At 45.2% G+C, this 21591-nt stretch overlaps 1 protein-coding gene across 1 annotated transcript; it reads left to right on the top strand.

Moving 5' to 3' along the window:
* Positions 1-388: 388 nt before the first annotated feature.
* T265_02036 (hypothetical protein) lies at positions 389-11248 on the top strand (the record flags this gene model as incomplete). Its single annotated transcript, XM_009166184.1, has 8 exons — positions 389-418; positions 468-627; positions 665-768; positions 814-918; positions 6510-6602; positions 9301-9480; positions 9520-9593; positions 11014-11248. The coding sequence occupies 8 exons, from the start codon at positions 389-391 to the stop codon at positions 11141-11143; spliced, it is 876 nt and encodes a 291-aa protein (XP_009164448.1).
* Positions 11249-21591: the final 10343 nt, after the last annotated feature.

Genomic DNA, 21591 nt, shown 5'->3' on the forward strand with positions numbered 1-21591 from the left:
TCTTTCGGGTAGCATGGCAGTTAGGCATCAGAAGGGTTTTGCAGATGAACGATTATTTTATCCGCCTCTTGGAATGCTCCCGTCAGATCCAGAGCTTTAACCGGCATCTGTCCTTTGGGTTATATGGCAGCCCGACGCAGGATCTTTGTTTTTCTCCTGAGGTGAATCAAACTGATCATCTTTGTAACAGCTAACTATTTTGAGCTAGTTATCTGAAGCGAACAACATTCACATCAAACTTATCACATATTGGTCTTTTTAATTTGTGCCCATACACTCGATTTCATTACCCTTGTTTTCCAGCATTGACCGAGGCTTGGCCCGATTATATCTACTTTCCCTCCACTCGTCGGTTTGAGAATGACGAACCCTTCGGCCTAATCTTTCGATGTTCGAATACAACTTGAAGGCGTTCCTTGTAATTGCTCATTAATTGCCCCATAGTTACTACATCGTTGTTATTCCAGGCGGGAGCTACAGCTGGTTTATGTGTAGATGTCAGTTTGTTTCCCATCGATACCATCAAAACCCGAATCCAGAGTGCACAACACAGCATTCAACGTGTACCTGGCAACCAGCGCTTATTTGCTGGACTTCCCGCTGTCCTAGTGGGGTCTGCTCCTGGCGGTAAGTGCTAAGTTTCTTCCTGTAACCGACTCCGCAGCTGCCGTGTTCTTTCTAACATATGAATTCGTCAAGAATGAAGTTTATTCCGTAGGTATGCCACCAATCTGTTCCAGCGTTTGGGCTGCTTGCTTGGCAGAAGTTGTATGTGGGCAGATATAATTGTTGAACAGTCCTGACTTTCCATAGGCGGCTTGTGTTGTCCGTGTACCATGTGAAGTTTTGAAACAACGGGCTCAGAACTCTCCCCACCTTGCCATGCGAGCAATCTTTTCAAGGGCCGTCAATACTGAGGTGAGTCAAATGCATCCTGTGAGTGTTATTAGCTTTTCCATAGTATCTTCCTCTTACCAGCGGTTCTGGCAATCAATAAGTACCCCGTTCTTGATATGCTACGACTTACTTGTACTTTTCAGGCCTAGTGGCTTTTCCTTAATTGAATAATACCCGCCTCCATGAACCACTGGTTATTTCGGCGTGAATTGTCGTCCTCAGTACACGGTTAGCACCAAAGCACTGGGCAGAAATCACTCGAAAATACTCGAAATGTGGTTCAGACCATCAGGATATTAAACCGAGAGATCATACGCCAAACCCTAAAAAGTAACTCGTGGTTTTGTCAGATTCCTCAATTTTCCGTTACGTCCTGAGTGGAACTTCGTTTCCGAGTGTACCGGTCACATTGAGCTGTCTCACTAAACACACACGTGCTACTTAGGGTATCTTGCATCGATTCTTGTGTCATCCATCATAAATCCAAGCTGATTAGACCTGAAAATAATTGGGGCAAAGCACTGTGGCACCGATTGATTCAGGTCCATTAGCTTGCTTGCTAATTAGGCTTGTTTAATAATTATGGCTGCCTACCATAACAAAACATAATATGCACAAGAGGCCGCGGTGGAAGTTTGTATCATACAGGAAAGAGTCACGGGTAAAAATTGAGTGATGAGGAGTTGGTAGTGAACTACACAAATATCGCGGTTTTCTGCTTAAACTTGAGCTCGTCTTCTTCCTTGGATCAGTTTCCGTGGCTAACTTGTAAAATAGGCAGAAAGTTTTTCCTTCTGTTCGAACAAGGTACTCCTGGATTAAATAGCTCTGAGTGTTATCGAGATAGTATGTGAAGCATTTGTTGGCTATAATTTTTCGGGCTCTTGGACTGATCCAGATGATTTGGTACTCGTGGCAAAGTCACTCTCACTAAAGAAAAAAGAAGGATTCTTTATACCCACTTTGAAAGGCGATCGCCAATATGTATAAAATGATTGGCTGCATCAAATAATAACCTAGGGTACTTGAATTTTAGTAGGAAGTTCAGCTCACCGGCGCTGATTAATGTCAAAAAGTGTACAGACCGCCTACGCCCACAGGTATTTTCCCCACATTGATGGTCATCCAGGAACTGTTTGGAAATTTCGATAGGAGCATGCAAAATGTTGCCTAGAAGTACACCCTCTTCAAATACTTAGTTTTCTTTACAGCGACTGTTTCCTGCGAGCCGATGAGTCTCGACTCACCGATGCGCCCGAGAGACTGTTAACAGGCTGACCCAGTTCCGTTGTAGAATTCCGTAGACGATACAATGACCGGGCCCTTAATGGCCTCCCAATCGGTCCCAAACATTTTCCAATTGATTGAGAATAGAACAAGGTTAATTAAAGAGTTGATTACAAACAGACCAGATAAGGTCCGAAGTATCGCACTTTTGACTTCGTAAAAGATGAACAACTTTTAAGTTCGTTGTATCTTGCAAGCAAACGCTGATGGACTGCTCCACTGAACTACATCGAACATCCACGTTGTATCGGTTAATGTTCTGTTGTGTGAAAATTTCTTTTGCGCAATCTGTTATGTTGTACCAGCTTGTCAGATGTCATTGTTGGTTACGAATGACTGTTTTACCTCCGAAACTGCATCGTATCCTGGCCGAAAATGCATCGACCATATCTTTACACTGAGGCAAGTCCTTGAACAGCGCCATTCTTCGAAACGTTCGCCACTGTTAGTTTTTCTAAATTTGAAAACTACTCTTGACTATCGGTCGTCAGAAACCTTGACGGTGTCTGGCGATCAATGTTGAGGCTTCCAAATCTGTATCCCTTATTAGAGCTCTGTGTGCTAGCTCCTATGGGCGCAAACGAGTGTACGACCAGCTTTCGCCTGAGTTTACTACCCCCAGTGGTGTAAGATATGGCTGCCCCATCTCGACTTTCCTCTTCAATTCTGTTGTTGATTTGCTGCTTGAAATTCCCCTGCCTGCCTCTGAAACCTCAGGGGTCGAACTCTTTCCGGAACGTTCGCTCACGGACATTGACTATGCATACGATATTGCCTTTCTTGGTTCAGATCCTTCAAAGCTACAAACCATTTTAAATAACCTAATTAATTCTACCGCATGGTCTGGCATGCACAACACATCTGCAACGGCAAAGTGCTGCCACAAGACGGGGGAGCAAACCCAGAACTCATGTTTTGCAGGGGGGCCAATCGACGTGGTAGATAAATTTGTTTGCCTGAACAGTTGTATAAGTTCCGGTGGACTGGTTGGAAATGAGATTACTTCTGGAATCTGGAAGGCCAGGACAGCTTTTACCAACCTCGGACACCTAGAGCGCTGATGTGATGTCAGTTTATGTCAGTGCAGAACGCGGCATTGCGATTCATACTGCGTCACGGGTAAGAAACTTGGTCTCTGCGCGCTGAGAACATACAAAGTCTGTCGGTGTTTGACTATTGGTATCTTCGAAGCATTGATCGGGTCTGGTGGGAACATCGGATTAGCAATACTGAGGTACAGCAGATGGCTTTAAGAGAAAGGAACTCTCCCAAGATGAATAAAATACTCATGTTTCATAGTTTACGCTGGTTAGAACATGTACATGTCTGACCCACAGGACTCCTTTAACCCATTTCTGTGTTGAGTAGAAGCAACCATGAGGTGGACAGTGTATCACCTGGCGACAAAGTATGAAAACGCTGACCAGTCAGCTCAGTCGGGTAGACAACTGCTGCCTCCCTGGATGGTGACCCCCAGGACTCAAATCACCAATAGTTAATGACACTGGCAGAAATGGCCAGTGGCGCTCGTGCATCAAAGCTATCGTCTTCAATGCGTATCTAACTGATTCCCGAAGAAACTGAACATGTCATCGCCTCCAAGGCCTGGCTGTATATCCCACGCTCTCCGGCTTTCCGGCGATTTAAATTGTACCAGCTGAAACCAATGTACGTGGTTCATAGCTGATAAAATGATTATTTGGCTAATGTAAAATTCCTGGTAATTTTAACAGAACAGAGGCTGCTGTGAGTTTAATTAATGTACTGTTTTATTGTGACAACCTGATCAGATCGGATTGACCAATTTGGAATTGTTTTCTTTCTTAGTTCTCCTTATTAGGAACCGAAAAATTGGCTTTGTTAGCAGCGTAGGAAAAAAGGCAGCGCGGCTTAAGACATATTTGTGGCGTTCTTTCTCTCAGCATTTCAGATGATGTGCTCATTTTATGTTTTAATGACTTGGTTGGAGCCCCGGCTTTAATCAATGGTTTGAGAGATTTAATTACCAATGTGACCTGATGTAGGTTGTCCGTTCACTTGTTCCCCAGGTTTCTAGTCCGAACCCCCTAATATTTATTTACCCACAATTAATAATCTACTGAAGGATGCTATCCACGTAGACAGTGAGTAGTAGGTTTGCACCTTGCAGTTTATCAGCCAATGTTGAGGTGTCCGGTACGGAACTTTGAGTCACGCTTAGGTTGGACAATACTGAATATAAAAAGCCTGCTCAGCTGTAGCACCCTTTCGGTGCCTACTGCCATGCCACCAGAAGGAAGAATTGGGCTCAAAGCCTACGGTATTACTGACACGAAGGTAGTACACTTATAAAATAAACCTCACTTGTCCATTTTCGTGGCGTCGACATATGCACGAGTCTGGCATTGACCGGCACAATGCGGTGTCAAGGTCCGCACGCTAAACAGCGGCGAGCGGAATGTTGGCTTTGTAGTGTGGGTTGCGGCCGTCCCTTTCAAGGACAGTCTCGTGATTCTGTTTGTTGGTGCAGTGACACGGAACTCATGGCAGAACAAGTCAGGACAGGCTCAGCAAAGGAGTTGCGAACACGCACGAGTAAGTAGGTCGGCTGCTCACATTCACACGCTCATGTTAATCTACAAGTGTCGAACAAGACGGTGTAAGCGGCAAGGCACGTACAAATGAGCGAAACAAATGGGGATCAAAAGCACATAGACGGACTAGGTAAGTGAACGAGGAGATTATTGTGAGGTCAGATTCGGTAGCTAACTGATCTTGCTAAATCAGAAAACATTTTCAATCACACTGCTTTGTAGAAAATTGGGGGTATGAATTTTTACAGTCTGATGTCAGTTGGCTACGCGCCAATTCTGGTGTTTGCCTTTTTTTCCGTTACCCACTCAGACATTGAAGTGCTGGTTTCCCTGGAATTGCCTGTCAAACATTCGGCACATTAAATCATCACCGAAAACTTGGTTTGAAATTAGTCGGATTAGGCCAGGTTTTCCATGCACACGAATGATAGCGAACATCTTCCTGCGAGTTTTCTAGCAACTCCGCTCTGGTCCCTCTGAGCATCAGCACGAATGTGACTTGATGATATCATTCCCATGAAATCTGCGGTCAAGTTAGCTCCAGAAGGACAACATTTGACGGGTGAAAGCCACGGTTGCAACTGACAGCGGATGGTATCAACAGCTACCTTGTGACCAAGTGGGATATCTTTGCTTTAGGATAGTACCCGATTTTGAGTGAAGCCCGGGGCGTACTGTACGATCCGTATCTTTTTTCGAGATGGACCATCTCCGAAAGATTACTTGGGAAAACTCAAATGTGGATTACGAGGGGGAACGATATAAATTGTAGTGTAGCACGCCAACGTGGCGTCATCTGACACTGGAAATAAATATAAGTAGTGTAAATTAATCACTTTTATGCTACTATAGTGATGATACCGAAAGTCAGTGCGACTTGTGAAGCGGCGGATACCTGGTGAATTCATCCTCTTATGACACTAATTTTGTCATATCTACGGCTGTTGAGGATCTGATTGCTGCACACTTGGGAGCTATTTTAGCACGAAACTCGCTGTCAAAGATTCAACCCAACACCGGTTTATCGGTCAAATGTGTCGTTCAGACTGTTTTTGAGCGTTGGTTGGAAGTGCAGAAGTGCACGCTAGCAATAGGTTGAGTTGGATTGTCACGTGGATCCATTCAAGCTGTATTCATACTATTTTGGTGCATGAACTCAGTACCTGGCAAAAGCAAGTGAGGCCTGCTGAGTGCCGTGTAAACTTCAACCCTCATGGTTTCTGTGTGCAGCGACGCTGCATCCGCATGCACTGCCCAGAAACGCATCAGTTGTTTGGCTCTGTCCTGCTCGTCTGTACTTGTCCGACGGTATGGTTCGTGTTTGTTTTTCCCTTCGCTGTGGTTAAAACACACACACAATGGATCGCAGAGACTGATACAGATAGCCCTCTCCTTCCTTTCCAGCGGTGTGCCCTCAGGCTGCACGTGTATGTCTGGTGGTCGTCGGGTGAGCTCCAAAGGCGGTTTATTGTCGACTAACTGTATGAACTCAAGGTAACTCAGCGGCTAAAGTGCGAACTTACTGATTGGAAGGTCTGTGGTTCAAACTCAACCCCGGCATCTCAATGGCTACTATCTGGTCTGACAGTATCTCAGCCCTCATTCTGCCTGCCTTCGGTTGGCGTGGCAGCTAGGCATTGAAAGGGTGTAATAGTTGAATGACTATTCTCATTATCCTAGAGAACAGGCATCTTTTTCCGTTTTAGCGCATCATCCTTGTACCATCTTTTCTGTTTCTCCGTCCTTACACAGGGAGTCTTCGGTTTGTATCGAGGTTACCTCAGCACCGTACTTCGTGAAATCCCGTTCTCCTTTATTCAGTTTCCCATATGGGAGCATCTGAAGGTTAGTCATATTTGTTAGCGCACCTTTTTCACTCAAGGGTAGATATGATAACACAAGTGATAGTAATATAAACAACTCTTTTGGTTAATACGAGTGTACTCTTTATCGATCATTGAAGTGTTTGACGTCCGTTTGGAACTCGTAGAGTAAGGGGTACCGGAGTTCCCGGTAAAAATGCAACCTCTCAAGTTGATCAGCACACCGCTCGTCCGTACGCCACCAGTAAGCACTGAAATATCAATTATTTAGACGCTGCTCGTTCGCTTTACTTTTTATGTGAAAACCAAGCTGGGTTCCGTCGGGCAAGAGGTTGCATCGATCACATCTTCACCCTCCGACAAATTCTGGAACAGCGACACTGCTTCCGGTAGCCAACAATGGTTGTGTTTCTTGATCTGAAAGCCGTCTTTGACTCTGTGGACCGTCAGGCGCCATGACAGTGTCTGTGGAGTAAAGATGTCCCCCATAAATTCTTGACCCTCATTAAGGCGCTGTACGCCAACTCCCGCGGCCATGTAAAGGTCTACGGGAAGCTCTCGCCTGAGTTTACCACATCAAGTGGTGTCCTCTTCAACTTCGTCATTCATGCGATGATGGGAGACTCACTACCAACCTCTAATGCCTGTGGAGTCGAAGTGCTCCCGGGGCTTCCGCTCACAGATATCGAGTACTCCGACATAGCTCTTCTGGGATATGACCCCGTGATAATTCAATTCTGCCTCACGGTTGGGCACGCGCTTCACGCCTGCAGTGTAAAGTGCTACTGCAAGACTGGGTGGGCTCGGACCCTAGCCTCATGCTTGCGGATGAACCGATTGAGGTAGTAGACAAATTTGTTTACCTGGCCGGCTGTATCAGTCCCGGTGGTCTCGCGAAAGATGATATTTTCATCCGAATTGGGAAGGCCGGAGCAGCTTTTGTAAACCTACGTCACATATGGCATAGGCCTGACATCAGATTCTCTGTGAGGTTGCATCGATCACATCTTCACCCTCCGACAAATTCTGGAACAGCGACACTGCTTCCGGTAGCCAACAATGGTTGTGTTTCTTGATCTGAAAGCCGTCTTTGACTCTGTGGACCGTCAGGCGCCATGACAGTGTCTGTGGAGTAAAGATGTCCCCCATAAATTCTTGACCCTCATTAAGGCGCTGTACGCCAACTCCCGCGGCCATGTAAAGGTCTACGGGAAGCTCTCGCCTGAGTTTACCACATCAAGTGGTGTCCTCTTCAACTTCGTCATTCATGCGATGATGGGAGACTCACTACCAACCTCTAATGCCTGTGGAGTCGAAGTGCTCCCGGGGCTTCCGCTCACAGATATCGAGTACTCCGACATAGCTCTTCTGGGATATGACCCCGTGATAATTCAATTCTGCCTCACGGTTGGGCACGCGCTTCACGCCTGCAGTGTAAAGTGCTACTGCAAGACTGGGTGGGCTCGGACCCTAGCCTCATGCTTGCGGATGAACCGATTGAGGTAGTAGACAAATTTGTTTACCTGGCCGGCTGTATCAGTCCCGGTGGTCTCGCGAAAGATGATATTTTCATCCGAATTGGGAAGGCCGGAGCAGCTTTTGTAAACCTACGTCACATATGGCATAGGCCTGACATCAGATTCTCTGTCAAGGGCGAGTTTACAACGCTGCGGTGCTCTCCATATTATTATATGGAGCCGCTGCGCGCCGAGGACGTCAAAAGACTTTCAGTGTGTGACCATCAATGTCTTCGGAGCATTGCCCGAGTCTGGTGGGAACACCGGATCAGCAATTCTGAAGTACATCGAATGGTATTCGGGAGAAATAACTCACTCTCGATAGATGAACTAATCACACTGCACAGGTTGCGCTGGCTTGGCCACGTGTTGCGTATGCCAGTCGACCGACTTCCTCGAAGGGCTCTCTTCCCCCAACCACGTGAAGGTTGGAAGAGAGCCAGAGGCGGTCAAACAATGACTTGGCAGGGGTGAAAGCCATTGCCAGCAAACTCAGCTGTGCTGGTCACTACCGTCTTCCTGGATAGGGACCCCAGGCGGGTCATATCAATGATCAGAGGCAGTGTCAGACGGCCCAGTCGCGCCCTCAATGGCGCTCATGCATCGAAGCTATCGCCTTCAATGCATAGCTCTCTTCCCAACCCCCCACTTAACAGTCCGTCGACAGTTCTGTATTTACGAACCAATCTATCAACTCGCCTCCAATGCGCAGCTACCTCCCCACCTCCCCGAATCATCGGTGAATGGAACTGGCAGCCACAACCATTGTACGACGAGTACGCGGCTATTACAACTGACAATAATGATGATGGTGTATCGTTGTTAGAAATGTGAACCTATCACTTCGAATCAGTTTAAAAGGAACCCACATTAACACTCATATATGGCCTTCGACAACCGCAACCCGGTGGAGGTATTCCCCTAGATCAGGAACTCACGGTTGAACTTTCTGCTTCGTCTTCAGTGTCACTAAAAACGTAACTTATCTTCAAGCTAAGCTGACCACACATCCGATCTCGGCGTAACTAGCAAAAGTGACCCCACTAAAGCGGAGAATACTTGTCAACCTGTGTTCAGAAATCGAACAGAGTATCAGGACTTAAATGAGGGAATTTGTGCATGCTAACATAAATAATTGTCTATTATTCCAGTACTACGATCTCAGTTAGCACCCTTTTCTTGTCCCAAAAACAACTTGTCAAGCTCCTCACAATTCGGTGGAATCAGCGGCATCAGCCTCAAGGCCATCCAGTTTCTGGCTTTGCAAATCCCCACGAATTGCATTTTTGGCAGTCAGCACTCTGTGGAAGCCTGTCTGGAGCCATTGCTGGAGCTCTGACGACTCCTTTAGATGTGGCAAAGACCCGCATTATGCTTGCCGAGGTGAGTAGGTCGGATTCTTAACTAATCCTCGATTCACAGGCTCACACCCCTTTGGCGTCCGGAAACATAGTGACCGCGCTCAAGACGGTTTTTCGCGAGCTGGGACTGCGCGGGTTCGTTCTAATTGAATTTTTATAATTCCTCGGCATATGACTGTTTTTTTACTCACCCTCACTACTCTTGAACGTGAGCTCGATTTTCGAATTGATTGAATGGTACTCAGGCAGTTCGCATATACATACCTTGCATATCTACTTAAATCTCGTGTTGACATGTGAGTTTTCCTTGTTCCCAGAAGAGAAACGAACGCTTACCTGCTTCTAGTATTCCAGGATCCCTACTCTACCGTCAAGCTGTTTTACTGTAAATTATGTGAAGCGTGATACTGTCGGTTACAATCTGGCGACAGCCCACAACGAGTGTTGCTCTCATTCGCTGGACGTAATTTTCAAATTTGAGTTACAAGTTTTATCTTGCTTGAAGGAAGTGTGTGCGTGTATTTTAGTTACTTATTCACATATTAAGTTGTTACTTTGTGCATTAGCCTTCGCTCCATATTTCTTCAAATATTGCCGGGAAATCTCTGGACGGATTCTTTCATATTTGCAACAAGCATCAATATTATTGCAAAAACCTTCCACCCTTCGGAATTTTGCGCGTAGGTGAATTAACCAATCAGGAGTGTCCTACTCCATCAGATTTTTATAAATCACTAAAACTCCAGTCCAAGGCTCACACCCCGGTCAATGACTCAAACAGGCGGATACGAGGGTTAATCAATAATAATAATCATTCAGCTGTAACACCCTTTCGGTGCCTAGCTGCCACAGCCCTCGTGCCACCCACAGGGAGCACGAGGGCTGAGATACTGTCAGGTTGCCCAAGCCTAGACAAGGGAAGTTGAGAGGCAGAGGTCGGGTTCAAACCACGGACCTTCCGGTCAGCAAATTCGCGCTCTAACCACTTGAACCATCTCGCCCCCGGATACGAGGGTTAGTTGATAGATGGGAACCTGCGTCATTTTAATTAGGGCCGTCGCAATTTCGTCTTTAAGTTAGTTTGCTGTTGTGTGTTGTGCTATCGGTTCTTCTGTAGTTTGCTCTGAAATGGCCTACGTACTTTAGACGAGGTCTCAAACTAATCTCATATGCAGTTTTTAACTCCCAGTATCGTTTACCGTAACTCATCCATGTTCTCCGTCGTTTGTACATTCTTCATACCAACTAGTCTCCTCCACTCTGACCTAGCGGCAAGATCATGCAGTCACGCAAAAAAAAACGCCTTCATATACGTGTATGCCCGTATTTTCGTAAAAAGAAATCCCATCTCTCACTGTTCAGCATTACTATTAGTTATACCATGGAAAGAGAGTTAACCGAGAAATTTCCTTACAAATTCGTTTTTTCTCAAGTCTATTTTTACAACCTTGTTCCAGGTATCATTCCCTTAATCATTCTGTAACGAGAACTCGCCGTTATTTTACCTTCCAAACTGCATGTGGTGCTAATACATCCGCCCACGTTTTCTTTTCAGCTTGTTCAGAGGAATTGTGCCTAGAGTATCCTACCTGGCTTTGGGTGGTGCGATTTTTCTGGGTATGTACGACACATCTTATCGCCTTTGGAACCGCGTAATCCATACGATGCCCAGTGAATCACCCTAGCGTTCCGATCCCCACCAAGCGGTTTACGCTCCCCCATTGTAAAATAGGTTATTTTTTTCATCATTTAGTCTTGTATTAGTAATATATATCTTATTCGACTGGTGGACATTGTTTAATTTTGCGCATTGCCCCATAAGTTGTAAGACCTCCTAAACATCATACGGAACAAGGCACTTCAGTCATTTATCGAGCACCGCCCCAGAATGAGTGTAACGTCACAGGTATGTAGTTCGTGCATGCCGAATCTTGTTAAATCAAGGAACGATGCTCTGATTTAAATCAACACAGGCCTAAATCTTACGGGTGCACTCACCGGCACAACTAAGTAAAAGATTTTTGCAGTATCGGACGCCATCGATTGTCTGATAATCAGTTTGCAGTGTAGAACAAAACGCAAGCAGATGAAATGCAAATCCTCAATTTGGAATAACGTATAAACGTTCACTGACAAACATTCGCCTGATGAGCACGAAGTGAGGCCTGTTTGTACAGCTGATTTAGTTACTCATTAGTAGTTAATAATATTGGGCAAATGCTTTTTTTACGAGGATTTTTATGGGAAGAAGTGAAGTGCACGTCAATCTCCTTATTGCGGCTGTATCCGTTTCTGGACGAAAAATGCTGATGATGGATAGGGTCCGTATAGCGAATCCAACCCCGACTGCAAACTATCAATCGATAACCACCAGCCGAAACGACAGGTAAACAAACAAACAAGTTTCATTTGCCTGTTGAATGTTCAGTTAATTGGAGTTTTTCAGTACTCAACCCAGTTCATAGCTTCCAAACAGCTATGACCTTATTTTATACAGCCGATGTTCACATCCCACTGTTTCTGGGAGTCACGTCCCTGGTAGATTTTTTGGCCGGCCTCTCAAAATGACTTTCCACGGGTAAACTATTGCTGACGGTAGCCTTCTGGCGGTCGGTTGGGCGAAACGACTAACTAGGTCCGGTGGCGAAAGCCATCTGATGGGCCTTCGCTAACCGGCATCGCGACCGGATCGAAAAATATCCAGTTTTAAGCCTGAAGCCGGCATCTATTACGCACGTGCCTCTGAATCTGGATTTGTATTTAAGCACGGTGAGGCGGGTCGATTCATACTCCGCCATATGGCAATCGGGATGTGCTACACCCGTCAGAATCGAAGTCTACTCTCAGTTCTGCCAAGATCGGTGACAAAGCACCTACATGTAAAATTAGACGAGATTGAATATAGCGTTCTGAAGTAGTGGAACTGGCTGGAAAGGTCGGGGATCGATTTCACTTTTAGATGCCTAGAGGTTTGACGGTCAGTCAGTTTAACAGCTGAACTCAAACGCTGCCCCACCAGCTCATTAATATCGTCGCATCTGAATTTCAAATTCACGAGTAATTCTTTTGAGATTGTACAGGTCAAGTCCCAGAATGTTCCAAACCTACTGAAACCCTCAAACTCCACCAACATCTGAACAGGTAAGGCGGCAAGCATCCAGGCCAGCCAATCAATCACTCAATTCAGCAACAACCTGGATGGGAGGTGCCGTTTCAATAGCACAAGGTCCTTGTAACTGTAATAGCACAAGTCCTTGTAACTGTTGCACTCACGTGTTAGCAACAAAACTGTTGCATTCTTTGTTGGCTGGTCTTTTTCTGACACCAACGCCCTGGAGCGGGAGACAGCAGTTAGATATAACAGTCAGCAATCTGGTGGGTATCAAATCGAGTGGGACATCTTGCGGCATCGGTGGTATCCTCCGTGGAAGTTCTCGGTGTACCAGATAATGTCCCGACTAACACTGTTGTAGCGACCAACAGTGGCAAATCTACGGATGCTTGGTTCGATGTAGACCTGAGGGAATAAGATCGGGAGGCGAAGGTGCAGAGGTCTGTTGCAAGTCATCAGCCGGCGCTGTCACCGAGATACCAATGTCATCTGTCAATCCGTCTAAGCTTCAGGAAAATACTGCTCCTCCAGTGTAGCGCCGTGCAAACGTTGGCGGAATCCCCAAGGTGATCGTGGCGGTATTCCGTTAACTTTACGGTTAATGATTTCATCCTTATAAGTATACTCATAAGTAACAAAAAATCAAGAACTTATAGGTGGCCAAATCGTCATTGAGGTAATCAATAAAAGGCGATGCGCAGTGAGGTTTGAGTGCTGAGCGTCAGTCCGTTCACTGCTCAGCTCAATGTGAGCACATTCGCTGGACACTTTTGGAGTCGATTTGCATTTTTGAACTGAAGTCTCAGCACTGAATATTGTATGCTGTTACAGGAGCGGCTATGAGGATAGGAAATGTTATTAATGAAACAGACACCGTTGAGTTTATCATTCTGTTAGATCAGGAAGAACGGTTGGAGCATAGTACTTTCTCCGTTCCGTTAGGTATGGCTTAGAAGTGATACCTTAATTATCATCGGGGGCCACTCTCAATGTCCCGCAGGAGCAGTTTAACTCCGGAACATAGACCAGGATGTCAGATTTGAGACATGGGTTTTCTACATTAGGGTTCTAAGTAGACAAAGGACGAATTATAGTATATACAAGTTTATTTCCAACGAGTAAGGTTTCCCAACACTTTTCAGCTGCATAAACAGTAATTTTTGGAAGAGATTCCCTCAAGCAGAGGTCTTGAAGTGGTCACACAAGCATTCACTGTCATCCACGACAGAGTAAAATGTAGTTTGGTAGTCTACTGGGATGCGTGTACATACGAACGAAAGGTCTAACCTAACTTGAGAAAGTCTGAATACAACCTGAACACATTCCTTACATTTACATGAGAATTTTTAAATTTTTGTGTAGACCTGTTGCTCTGAAACTATCCAGCTCACCACCCTTTAGCCCGCAGTGTATAAAACCGTCGACTCTCACTTCGTGTACAGTACGTGAACACAAGCCAGGATTGTTATGACACCATAAGGCACAGCGATATCAACTATCAGCTGAATCGTTATGAGAGACCCTCGCCCGATTAGAAGCCTCTCCCCTGGAGCATACATTGTATCGCTTCCCAAGAGGCAACATGTAGTGCACGAGCTCTCCGAGGAGGAACACTCGAGAATTTGATTAATTTCATCAAAAAATAGTTCGCCCATATCGCATGCATTAACTGGCAATAGTTTCTATCTTGTTGTGATGCTAACATCCATTTTATCGAATACCAAATAATGGTAAAGAAACTTATATATCTGAATGTCATGCGTTCGAAATCTCACAGAAATTGACATGCGGTGGGTTTCCTGCACAGTACAGCATCCTGTCAGATGAGGGTTCCGTCGTTTATGTGAATCCTCTATTGAGCCTGTCCGACCAGGATCCATCGGTTTTTCCCACAAGCCCATCGATAAATAGGTCCCAAATCCTCCATTGGGTTTGAGCAACAAATCGGACAGTTCGGTGAGGCGTACATGGTGGCTGTGAAAACTTTAAAATCAAGTTCTTGTGATGAGACTAATTTCTTAGGCGGTTCACGATTAATGAAACAGCTGCACCACTTCAGCCTGACCCAACTCCGCGATCACACATTATGGGAGAAAAGAGAAACACATGTGAATGAATGGAGCAACTATCGCAGCCAAAATTTTGGTCACTGTTAGAAGAACTGCGATGTGTGAAACAGTCTGAAGCTAGCCACCTATCCTGTCTTCAATCTTGGCCATAATCTGAATCCAAAGTACCTAGTAAATATGGTACCTAAAATAACCTTCTAGGTTGCTTGCTTGGGATTCGGACGGCATTTTCACTGCGACCTGGCAGTGCGAAACATCCTTATTGGTAAAAACACGTGAAAATTACCGACTTCGGTCTTGCGCGTGTGATTCGAAAAGTGAGAATGTCGCTCAGGCTAGAGCACGATTTTCTATCAAATGGACTCTAGAGACTGTCAACTACCCCCGATATATAAGTAAACCAAATATTTTGTCCTTCTGTATCGTTCTAACCGGGACTGTCATCTATGGGCGATCTGCTTATCATGGGATGCAAAACGCCGAGGTACTGCGGTAAATCGGAGCTAGCTACCGCACATCTAAGGCTGTTGGTTTGCTCCCCTAACTGCATGACCTCATGGAGGACTGTTGGGCTGCAGGTAAGAACAAACAGCTTCCAGCTCGATTCAGAAACGATTGAGAATAGTGTGAAGCAGGAGATGCATGTTCTCATGGCATGCATGAGCAACCACATTCGCATCCAGTTTCGATACATAGTAGACAACCTTCTTCTAAGAGCTTCAAGAATGGTAGCCGAATTTCCGTTTCTTCTAGTTTTGTACTTGTTTACACTCCATTGGTGCTCATACGTTCATGTCTTTTGAGCTTTTCGATTTCAACCCGGTGGAACTTTCGTACAGGATCTGACTACACATCGACATATGAATCTGGATAACGCACTGCAGCGATAGGGGAACTACCCGAACATAGTTCCTTATCAGACACAGCTGATTGAGTGTTGTCAACAGATCACGAATTGGGTCGGCTACGGTTGACTTGTTTCCGCCAGCATAAGATACTTCACAATCATGAAGCAATAATGTTTGGTTCGAAACCGCGAGTCTCTGAACTCAAACCAGCTACCATTTTGCCGCCAATATCCATGGTACTTATGAACACGCCCAATAGAAACCACCTCCATTTGTCTATGATCAGTTTATTCTGGCTCTGAGACTAAGCTACTAAAGACCGCCTTTCAGCGGAGTCTGTTCCTCATGTCCCCGTGGCACAAAATACCACACCAACCGATACCAGGATGTGAAATTAATGTCATGAACCTTCATGTATTTTTACACCAATTGGGTGTCCGATTAATGCCACAGATGCACCCACTTCCAACTGATCGAGAGTCCCAAAACATGGTTTTCACATGAGTGGCCTACAATTGTGATACAACTATTCGAAAGGTTAGACCTCTCACAGAAGGGACCAAGTATCCAAAATGATCAACTTTGGTGAGCCTCTGTAGACCGTCTTTAGAGCTGGAATAGCTCGGCTACAATTTCTCGTTCCGAGGGAACAAATTGGCAAGATCGCTTTCCGAAGCGACCTCTTTTGAAGATTCATCTCTTTAGAAAATCACGGTTTTGTACGGTTGCCATTTCCTGAGATTTCATTTGAAGTGACCGACTGAAAGCGGTATTTTCTGTGGGTTATCATCTTCTGGGAAGCAAGATACCACTAAATCACGCTTCATAGGCCAAACGCCGCGGCCATTTCTGATTGTTCGCGCCTGTAAAGTCGGACAGATAAAATTTTACAACCATGATTTGAACGTATGGAGATCTTCATAACTCAACATTTAACTAGAATATACCACGGAAATCAGCGTCATCTCCCGTCGAGCAGTTAAAGTAATTATGTAGACTTTAGACAGCGAGATGGCTTAGTGATTACAGCGCGAATTTACTGCCGGAAGGTCCGTGGTTCGAACCCGACCCCTGTCTAGGCTTGGGCAACCTAGCAGCCTTTGTGCTTCCCTCTGGTGGCATGTCAGTTAGGCTCCGAAAGGGTGCTACAGCTGAACGATTATTTTTTTTATATTATTAGACAGCCCTCATGTTAGAACCGCTTCTTACACGAAAGAACCCCCTTAGAAGAGTGAAAATACTTGAATTAAGATCGCCCAGAACTCTGGACCCATACGGAAGTTTTCGTTACAGTTCTAGTTGGTGATGGCTTCTCAATGGAGTTTTAATAATGTCTGAAAGCGGCGTAGTCCGTTGACCAAAGACTCGGTCCATACATAGCAGGGCATTTTTTATATTGCAAATGTTACTACGAAGGGATGTCCATATCAATTCACTGATCTCAGTGTGTCACTATATCGATGTGAAATTTTGACGTTCGGCTAAGAAACCACTCTTAAGATGCGGTGTTTGTGTATACCGGCAAATCAAAATCAGATTCCACGACAAAAATATCGCAGTCAAGGGAAAACCTTGTCGTTCGAGGGTTTCTCACCAAAAAAGTGATCTCGAATTCAATCAGCATAGTATCGTGTTGTTTTTAAATGTACTTTGGAGACACGACGATACCTGGGCGACTAAACTCGTTCTTCTGGTAATCATTGTGTTGTGTGGTCTTATGTGTGTATTTACAACCTGTAAACTACTGAAGCACTTAGGTAGATTATCAGACCCTCATTTTCAGCTAGCTACAGTTCACGAAAACCACTTTTCGATTAGGTAGTTCCTCGTATCCATAACCACGAATCAGCAATCAACTTCGACATGATAACTCTCTATACTAGTGTTCCAGTCAGTGGCCGTCGGAGGGTCCATTTGTGTGCGGTAAACTGGCTTGAATGTAAGATTCGACCTGACATTCATGGCCATTGATGTCTATGAGGACACACTAGATGTTTGCATATACAGTCGACTCTGCCTTGGGATCTCGCCACCCTGTGTGATGACTTTCACTTGGTTACAACCATAGACTCAATCAAAAATACGACTTAAGCGGTCCGTCAGTATGAAAACCTTTTCAATGTGACCGATTTTGCTTTTTTCCCAGTGTCAGAACGCAACGAAAACTGTAATCGGGTCGAACTACCGAAATACTAGTTCATATAGCGCAAATATGAACCTCATCGATGATTGGGGAGCGCAGTTACTTCAGTGGTAAACAGCTGCTGTTGTCTGATTAATAATCGGGACGGAAAACTTACGTAAGGAGATACAAGGTGAAAAACCCACGTGACGAGGACGAAATCATTTGCTCCAACTAACGTACGTTGCAGGGTCCTGCTGTCTAGTGAATTATAAGGACAGTTTAAATGACGTCCGACTTAGTCCCTGTTATCGTTATAACCATGAGCCTATTCTCGTCTCTGGTGGACACATGCTATGAACCACAATCTGGACTCACACTGATCACCTTGAACTCAACAAGAGGTTCATAAATTTGACCCGACAATCTGTCCACAACAAAGTCACGGTTAAGTGCAATGTGAGTAGAGTTGAACCACAGGCGAATACGTGTTTCGAAGAAAAAACATCATTGGAAGCGGAATTGTAGTAGCAACAGCATGATCGATCGTGGGTTTACACTTCGATCATTCTTGTTCAGCAAAGGGAAAAGTTTGTAGGTGCGAAGAGAATAATACTGAATTTCTACAAAGGAAAATGTCGGTAGCTCAGGTAGCGTAGACGGTCGATGGCTTGTTTTCTGAGATGGGCAATTTGATCGCAAACGTTTCATCACCAATTGAAGTGACATCATCAGTGCGCTATTGAGGAGCGTAGTGGGGGGGGGGGAGTGGTGGCACGAACACTAACACGCCAACGACCAGAATACTGAATAACAAAGCTTCCTGCTCGAACTGTTTCGGTAAATAATCAGTTAATCTCTTCAGATGAGTTGCCCTTTTGTGTCAAAATAAGGTCGTGTGCAAAATGTTGTACTCTAGCGTGACAAATTTCAGTTGTACATTGAGGGACGAGACTTATTTGTGATTCGACACCTCAAGTTTGTTGTCCAGCAATGTTGTGAAAGCGAATAAAACATTAACGCGCCCGTTTTGGGACTGAGTGTGGCACCCGAGCCATTTTGAAGATTTAGATGCCAAGCAACACTGTCATCCAACTTTGGGACCCAGCGATATGTTTTACTGGGAATAAAGAGTTTTTACTGTCATTATTTGTTAGCTTCAACTTACGTTCGGGCTAGAAACAACAACATCTGTAGGTCCTCATACACGCTTTCTAGTATTGAAACTTCACCCCTGTGGGTGCAGTTGTTGACATGGCATTAAATTCATCTCACAGAATCACTGCAGCCGGAACATTTCCTCAGGCGCTGGAATGTCTGGTTATTAGTAGCAGAGAAAGTAGGACCAGTTCAAAAGCGGAGAGGGACGAGTTGAGTTAGCTGACTCACAGGAGATTACAGATGATACGGAGATCCACAGTTTCTAACTGGGCCGTGCTAAAAAGCTAGCAGCCGCTGTTCCATCTTTTATGTGAGTAATCAGCAGAACCCACTTCAAGCATATCTAGGGTGAGTTGAACGCCCGACCCTTCGGGTAGTGGCCGGACACTATCGTTCGGCCACAACTGACTGATTAATTCGCAGTTAGAACAGACACCAGAACCGCTTTATCACGCAATTTATATCACTTGATCTGGTGGTAATTACCTCTGGAACGTAAAGCTGACCGAAACTCGACTTGACTGAACCCATCTGTTGAGTCCTATGAAGGGCGAGACCGGTCGTGGGCTGTCGAAGAGTTTTCAGCAACCTTATGAGTGGCTTATTACGTCTACACACTGTAGTGTGATGTCTCGAATATCCTCTATGGGTTGGCCTGGTGCAGCACATTCAGATGAAGAACATCACAAGCAAGAGATTCACCTGGGTTCCGGGTGAGTCTCCGGGGAAAGCGAAACTGGTATGCAGATTGGTACATTGGCCGAATGTCCAATCGTGATACGTAGTAATGGGAAAATAGCTGAAAGCTATTTATGAAAAGAATCGGGACTGCACGGGAAACCAGGACTAGAAGAAATCAGAGGATAAGGGGCGGGCGAGGAAGAACGAACAGTTGACGCGATATTAGTAATGCACTACTCATAAGGTTGCTGAAAATTCGCCGACAGCCTACGACCGGTTTCGCCCTTCTTGAGGCTCATCAGGTAGGCGTAGTCCAGTTGACGCGATACTATGGATGCACATAATACCGAGGGACATGTTTAAAGTGCAGTTTGGGCAACCAGCAGATTAATTTGTTGAATATGTGGGTGGCAGATAGAAATTCGTTGCACCTTTCATGCCAATTCGAATGGCACATACCAACTTTACTTCTCAACCAAATAGACTTCTTACAAAGAGCCAATTTTCTCAATTAATACCGTTTTTTCCTGATCCCTGCTAGGGAACGAAAACTATTTACCTCGAACGAAGAACTGATGTGTCGAATGTTAGGGTGCGTCAGCTTGTTTGGGTCAGCACAGTCTGTTGCCCACACCACCTAAAATCTATCAATCAAATTCTTTCTCGCATATTGACATATGCTCTCTCTCTCTCTCTCTCTCTCTCTCTATATATATGCTATCGGTCGGCGAAATAGCTGTGCAAGAGGGTCGTCCAACGCCTGCTCTGAAAAAAAACTATAAAACGGGTTTTCAACCGAGTCAATCAAGGGTACTGCTCAAGTTCATAAAGCGTACCCAGAATCATTCTGTTCTGACGCAAAAACGATAAGAAGTGTGTGATAGATACAGGCTACTGCATATATCATAGGTCTACGATGTGTGTATGATGTACATCACTAGGAGCATTCAGGGAGGACTAGGACTAACCATTCTAGAACACAGACGCACACGGTATCGGACGGAATTTTGTAGGGTCACCAGATTGGAAGGCCTTGATAATAGGAGTTATTCTAGACATTCTTAATCCATCGGCAATACTGATTACTTCTAAGACATGACAATAAATGACCAAAAAACAGTAATGCTCGAAGCATAGCATTTTGAAATTAACGGCAGCAGCTCGTCAGACCCACGGGCTTTATTCGGGTGGAGTTTCTTAAGTTCAACTTCATCGTTTTTGAAGGAAAGCGTCGGTGATTGAGTATTTGTGCTCTGCGGTCGCCATCCTGTGTAGCCTTTTGTGGAAAGCCGTTATTGCGTTTTACATTTATGGTAGTCACGGTGTGCCTTTTTCGAATTCCAAAAAAGTATTTATCACTGGTCACGTATTCCCACCGTTAGAACGTGACAGGAATTTCGTGTAAATGGCGCTGTCTAAATATCGCTGACGTTTTTCAATTCTATCTTGAAGTCTCATTGACTTCGTTTAAGTCCAGGAAGCATACATGTTGCAGTTTTATTCTAGACGCACTGACTTGGAAAATACCAATTACTCCGAGGTTGACATTCACAGTGAAGATTAAATGTCCACCCATAGCGCGGATCAGGATGTCAATTATTCTATCAGACTAGGCTACAGGTCTTCAGGTCCTTCTCATCTACCTCCCTCCGTTTCAAGTTCCATCGTCCTAGCGCCTCTTTTTCAAGGAAAGCGGTCAACAAAAAGGAGTACACTGCGGTACTGCTTTATGGATCAGAGACGTGGCCCCTACGCACAGGATATACGGAAGATGTCAGTATTTGACCATCGGTGTCTCCGAAGCATTGGTTAAGTCTGGTGGGAACATCGAAATAGTAATGCTGAAGTAGGCCAGATGGTCTTAGGAAGAAGGAACTCTCCCGTAAGAGATGAATTACTCACGCCCCCATAGGTTGCGCTGGTTGGGACATGTACACCGCATGCCAGAAGATCATCTGCCTCACAGAGCTCTTTCCTCCCAGCCACGTGCTGTGTGAGAGCGACCAAGAGGTGACCTGGCAACGAAGTACAAAAACACTAACCAGTAGGCTCAGTCGGGTGGGCAACTGTCGCCTTCCTGGATGGGGACCCCAGGACTCAAATCACCAGTGGTTATTGACATTGGTGGAAACGGCCCAAT

The sequence above is a fragment of the Opisthorchis viverrini genome, assembly GCF_000715545.1.
Source record: "Opisthorchis viverrini unplaced genomic scaffold opera_v5_23, whole genome shotgun sequence".
Lineage (NCBI taxonomy): Eukaryota > Metazoa > Platyhelminthes > Trematoda > Opisthorchiida > Opisthorchiidae > Opisthorchis > Opisthorchis viverrini.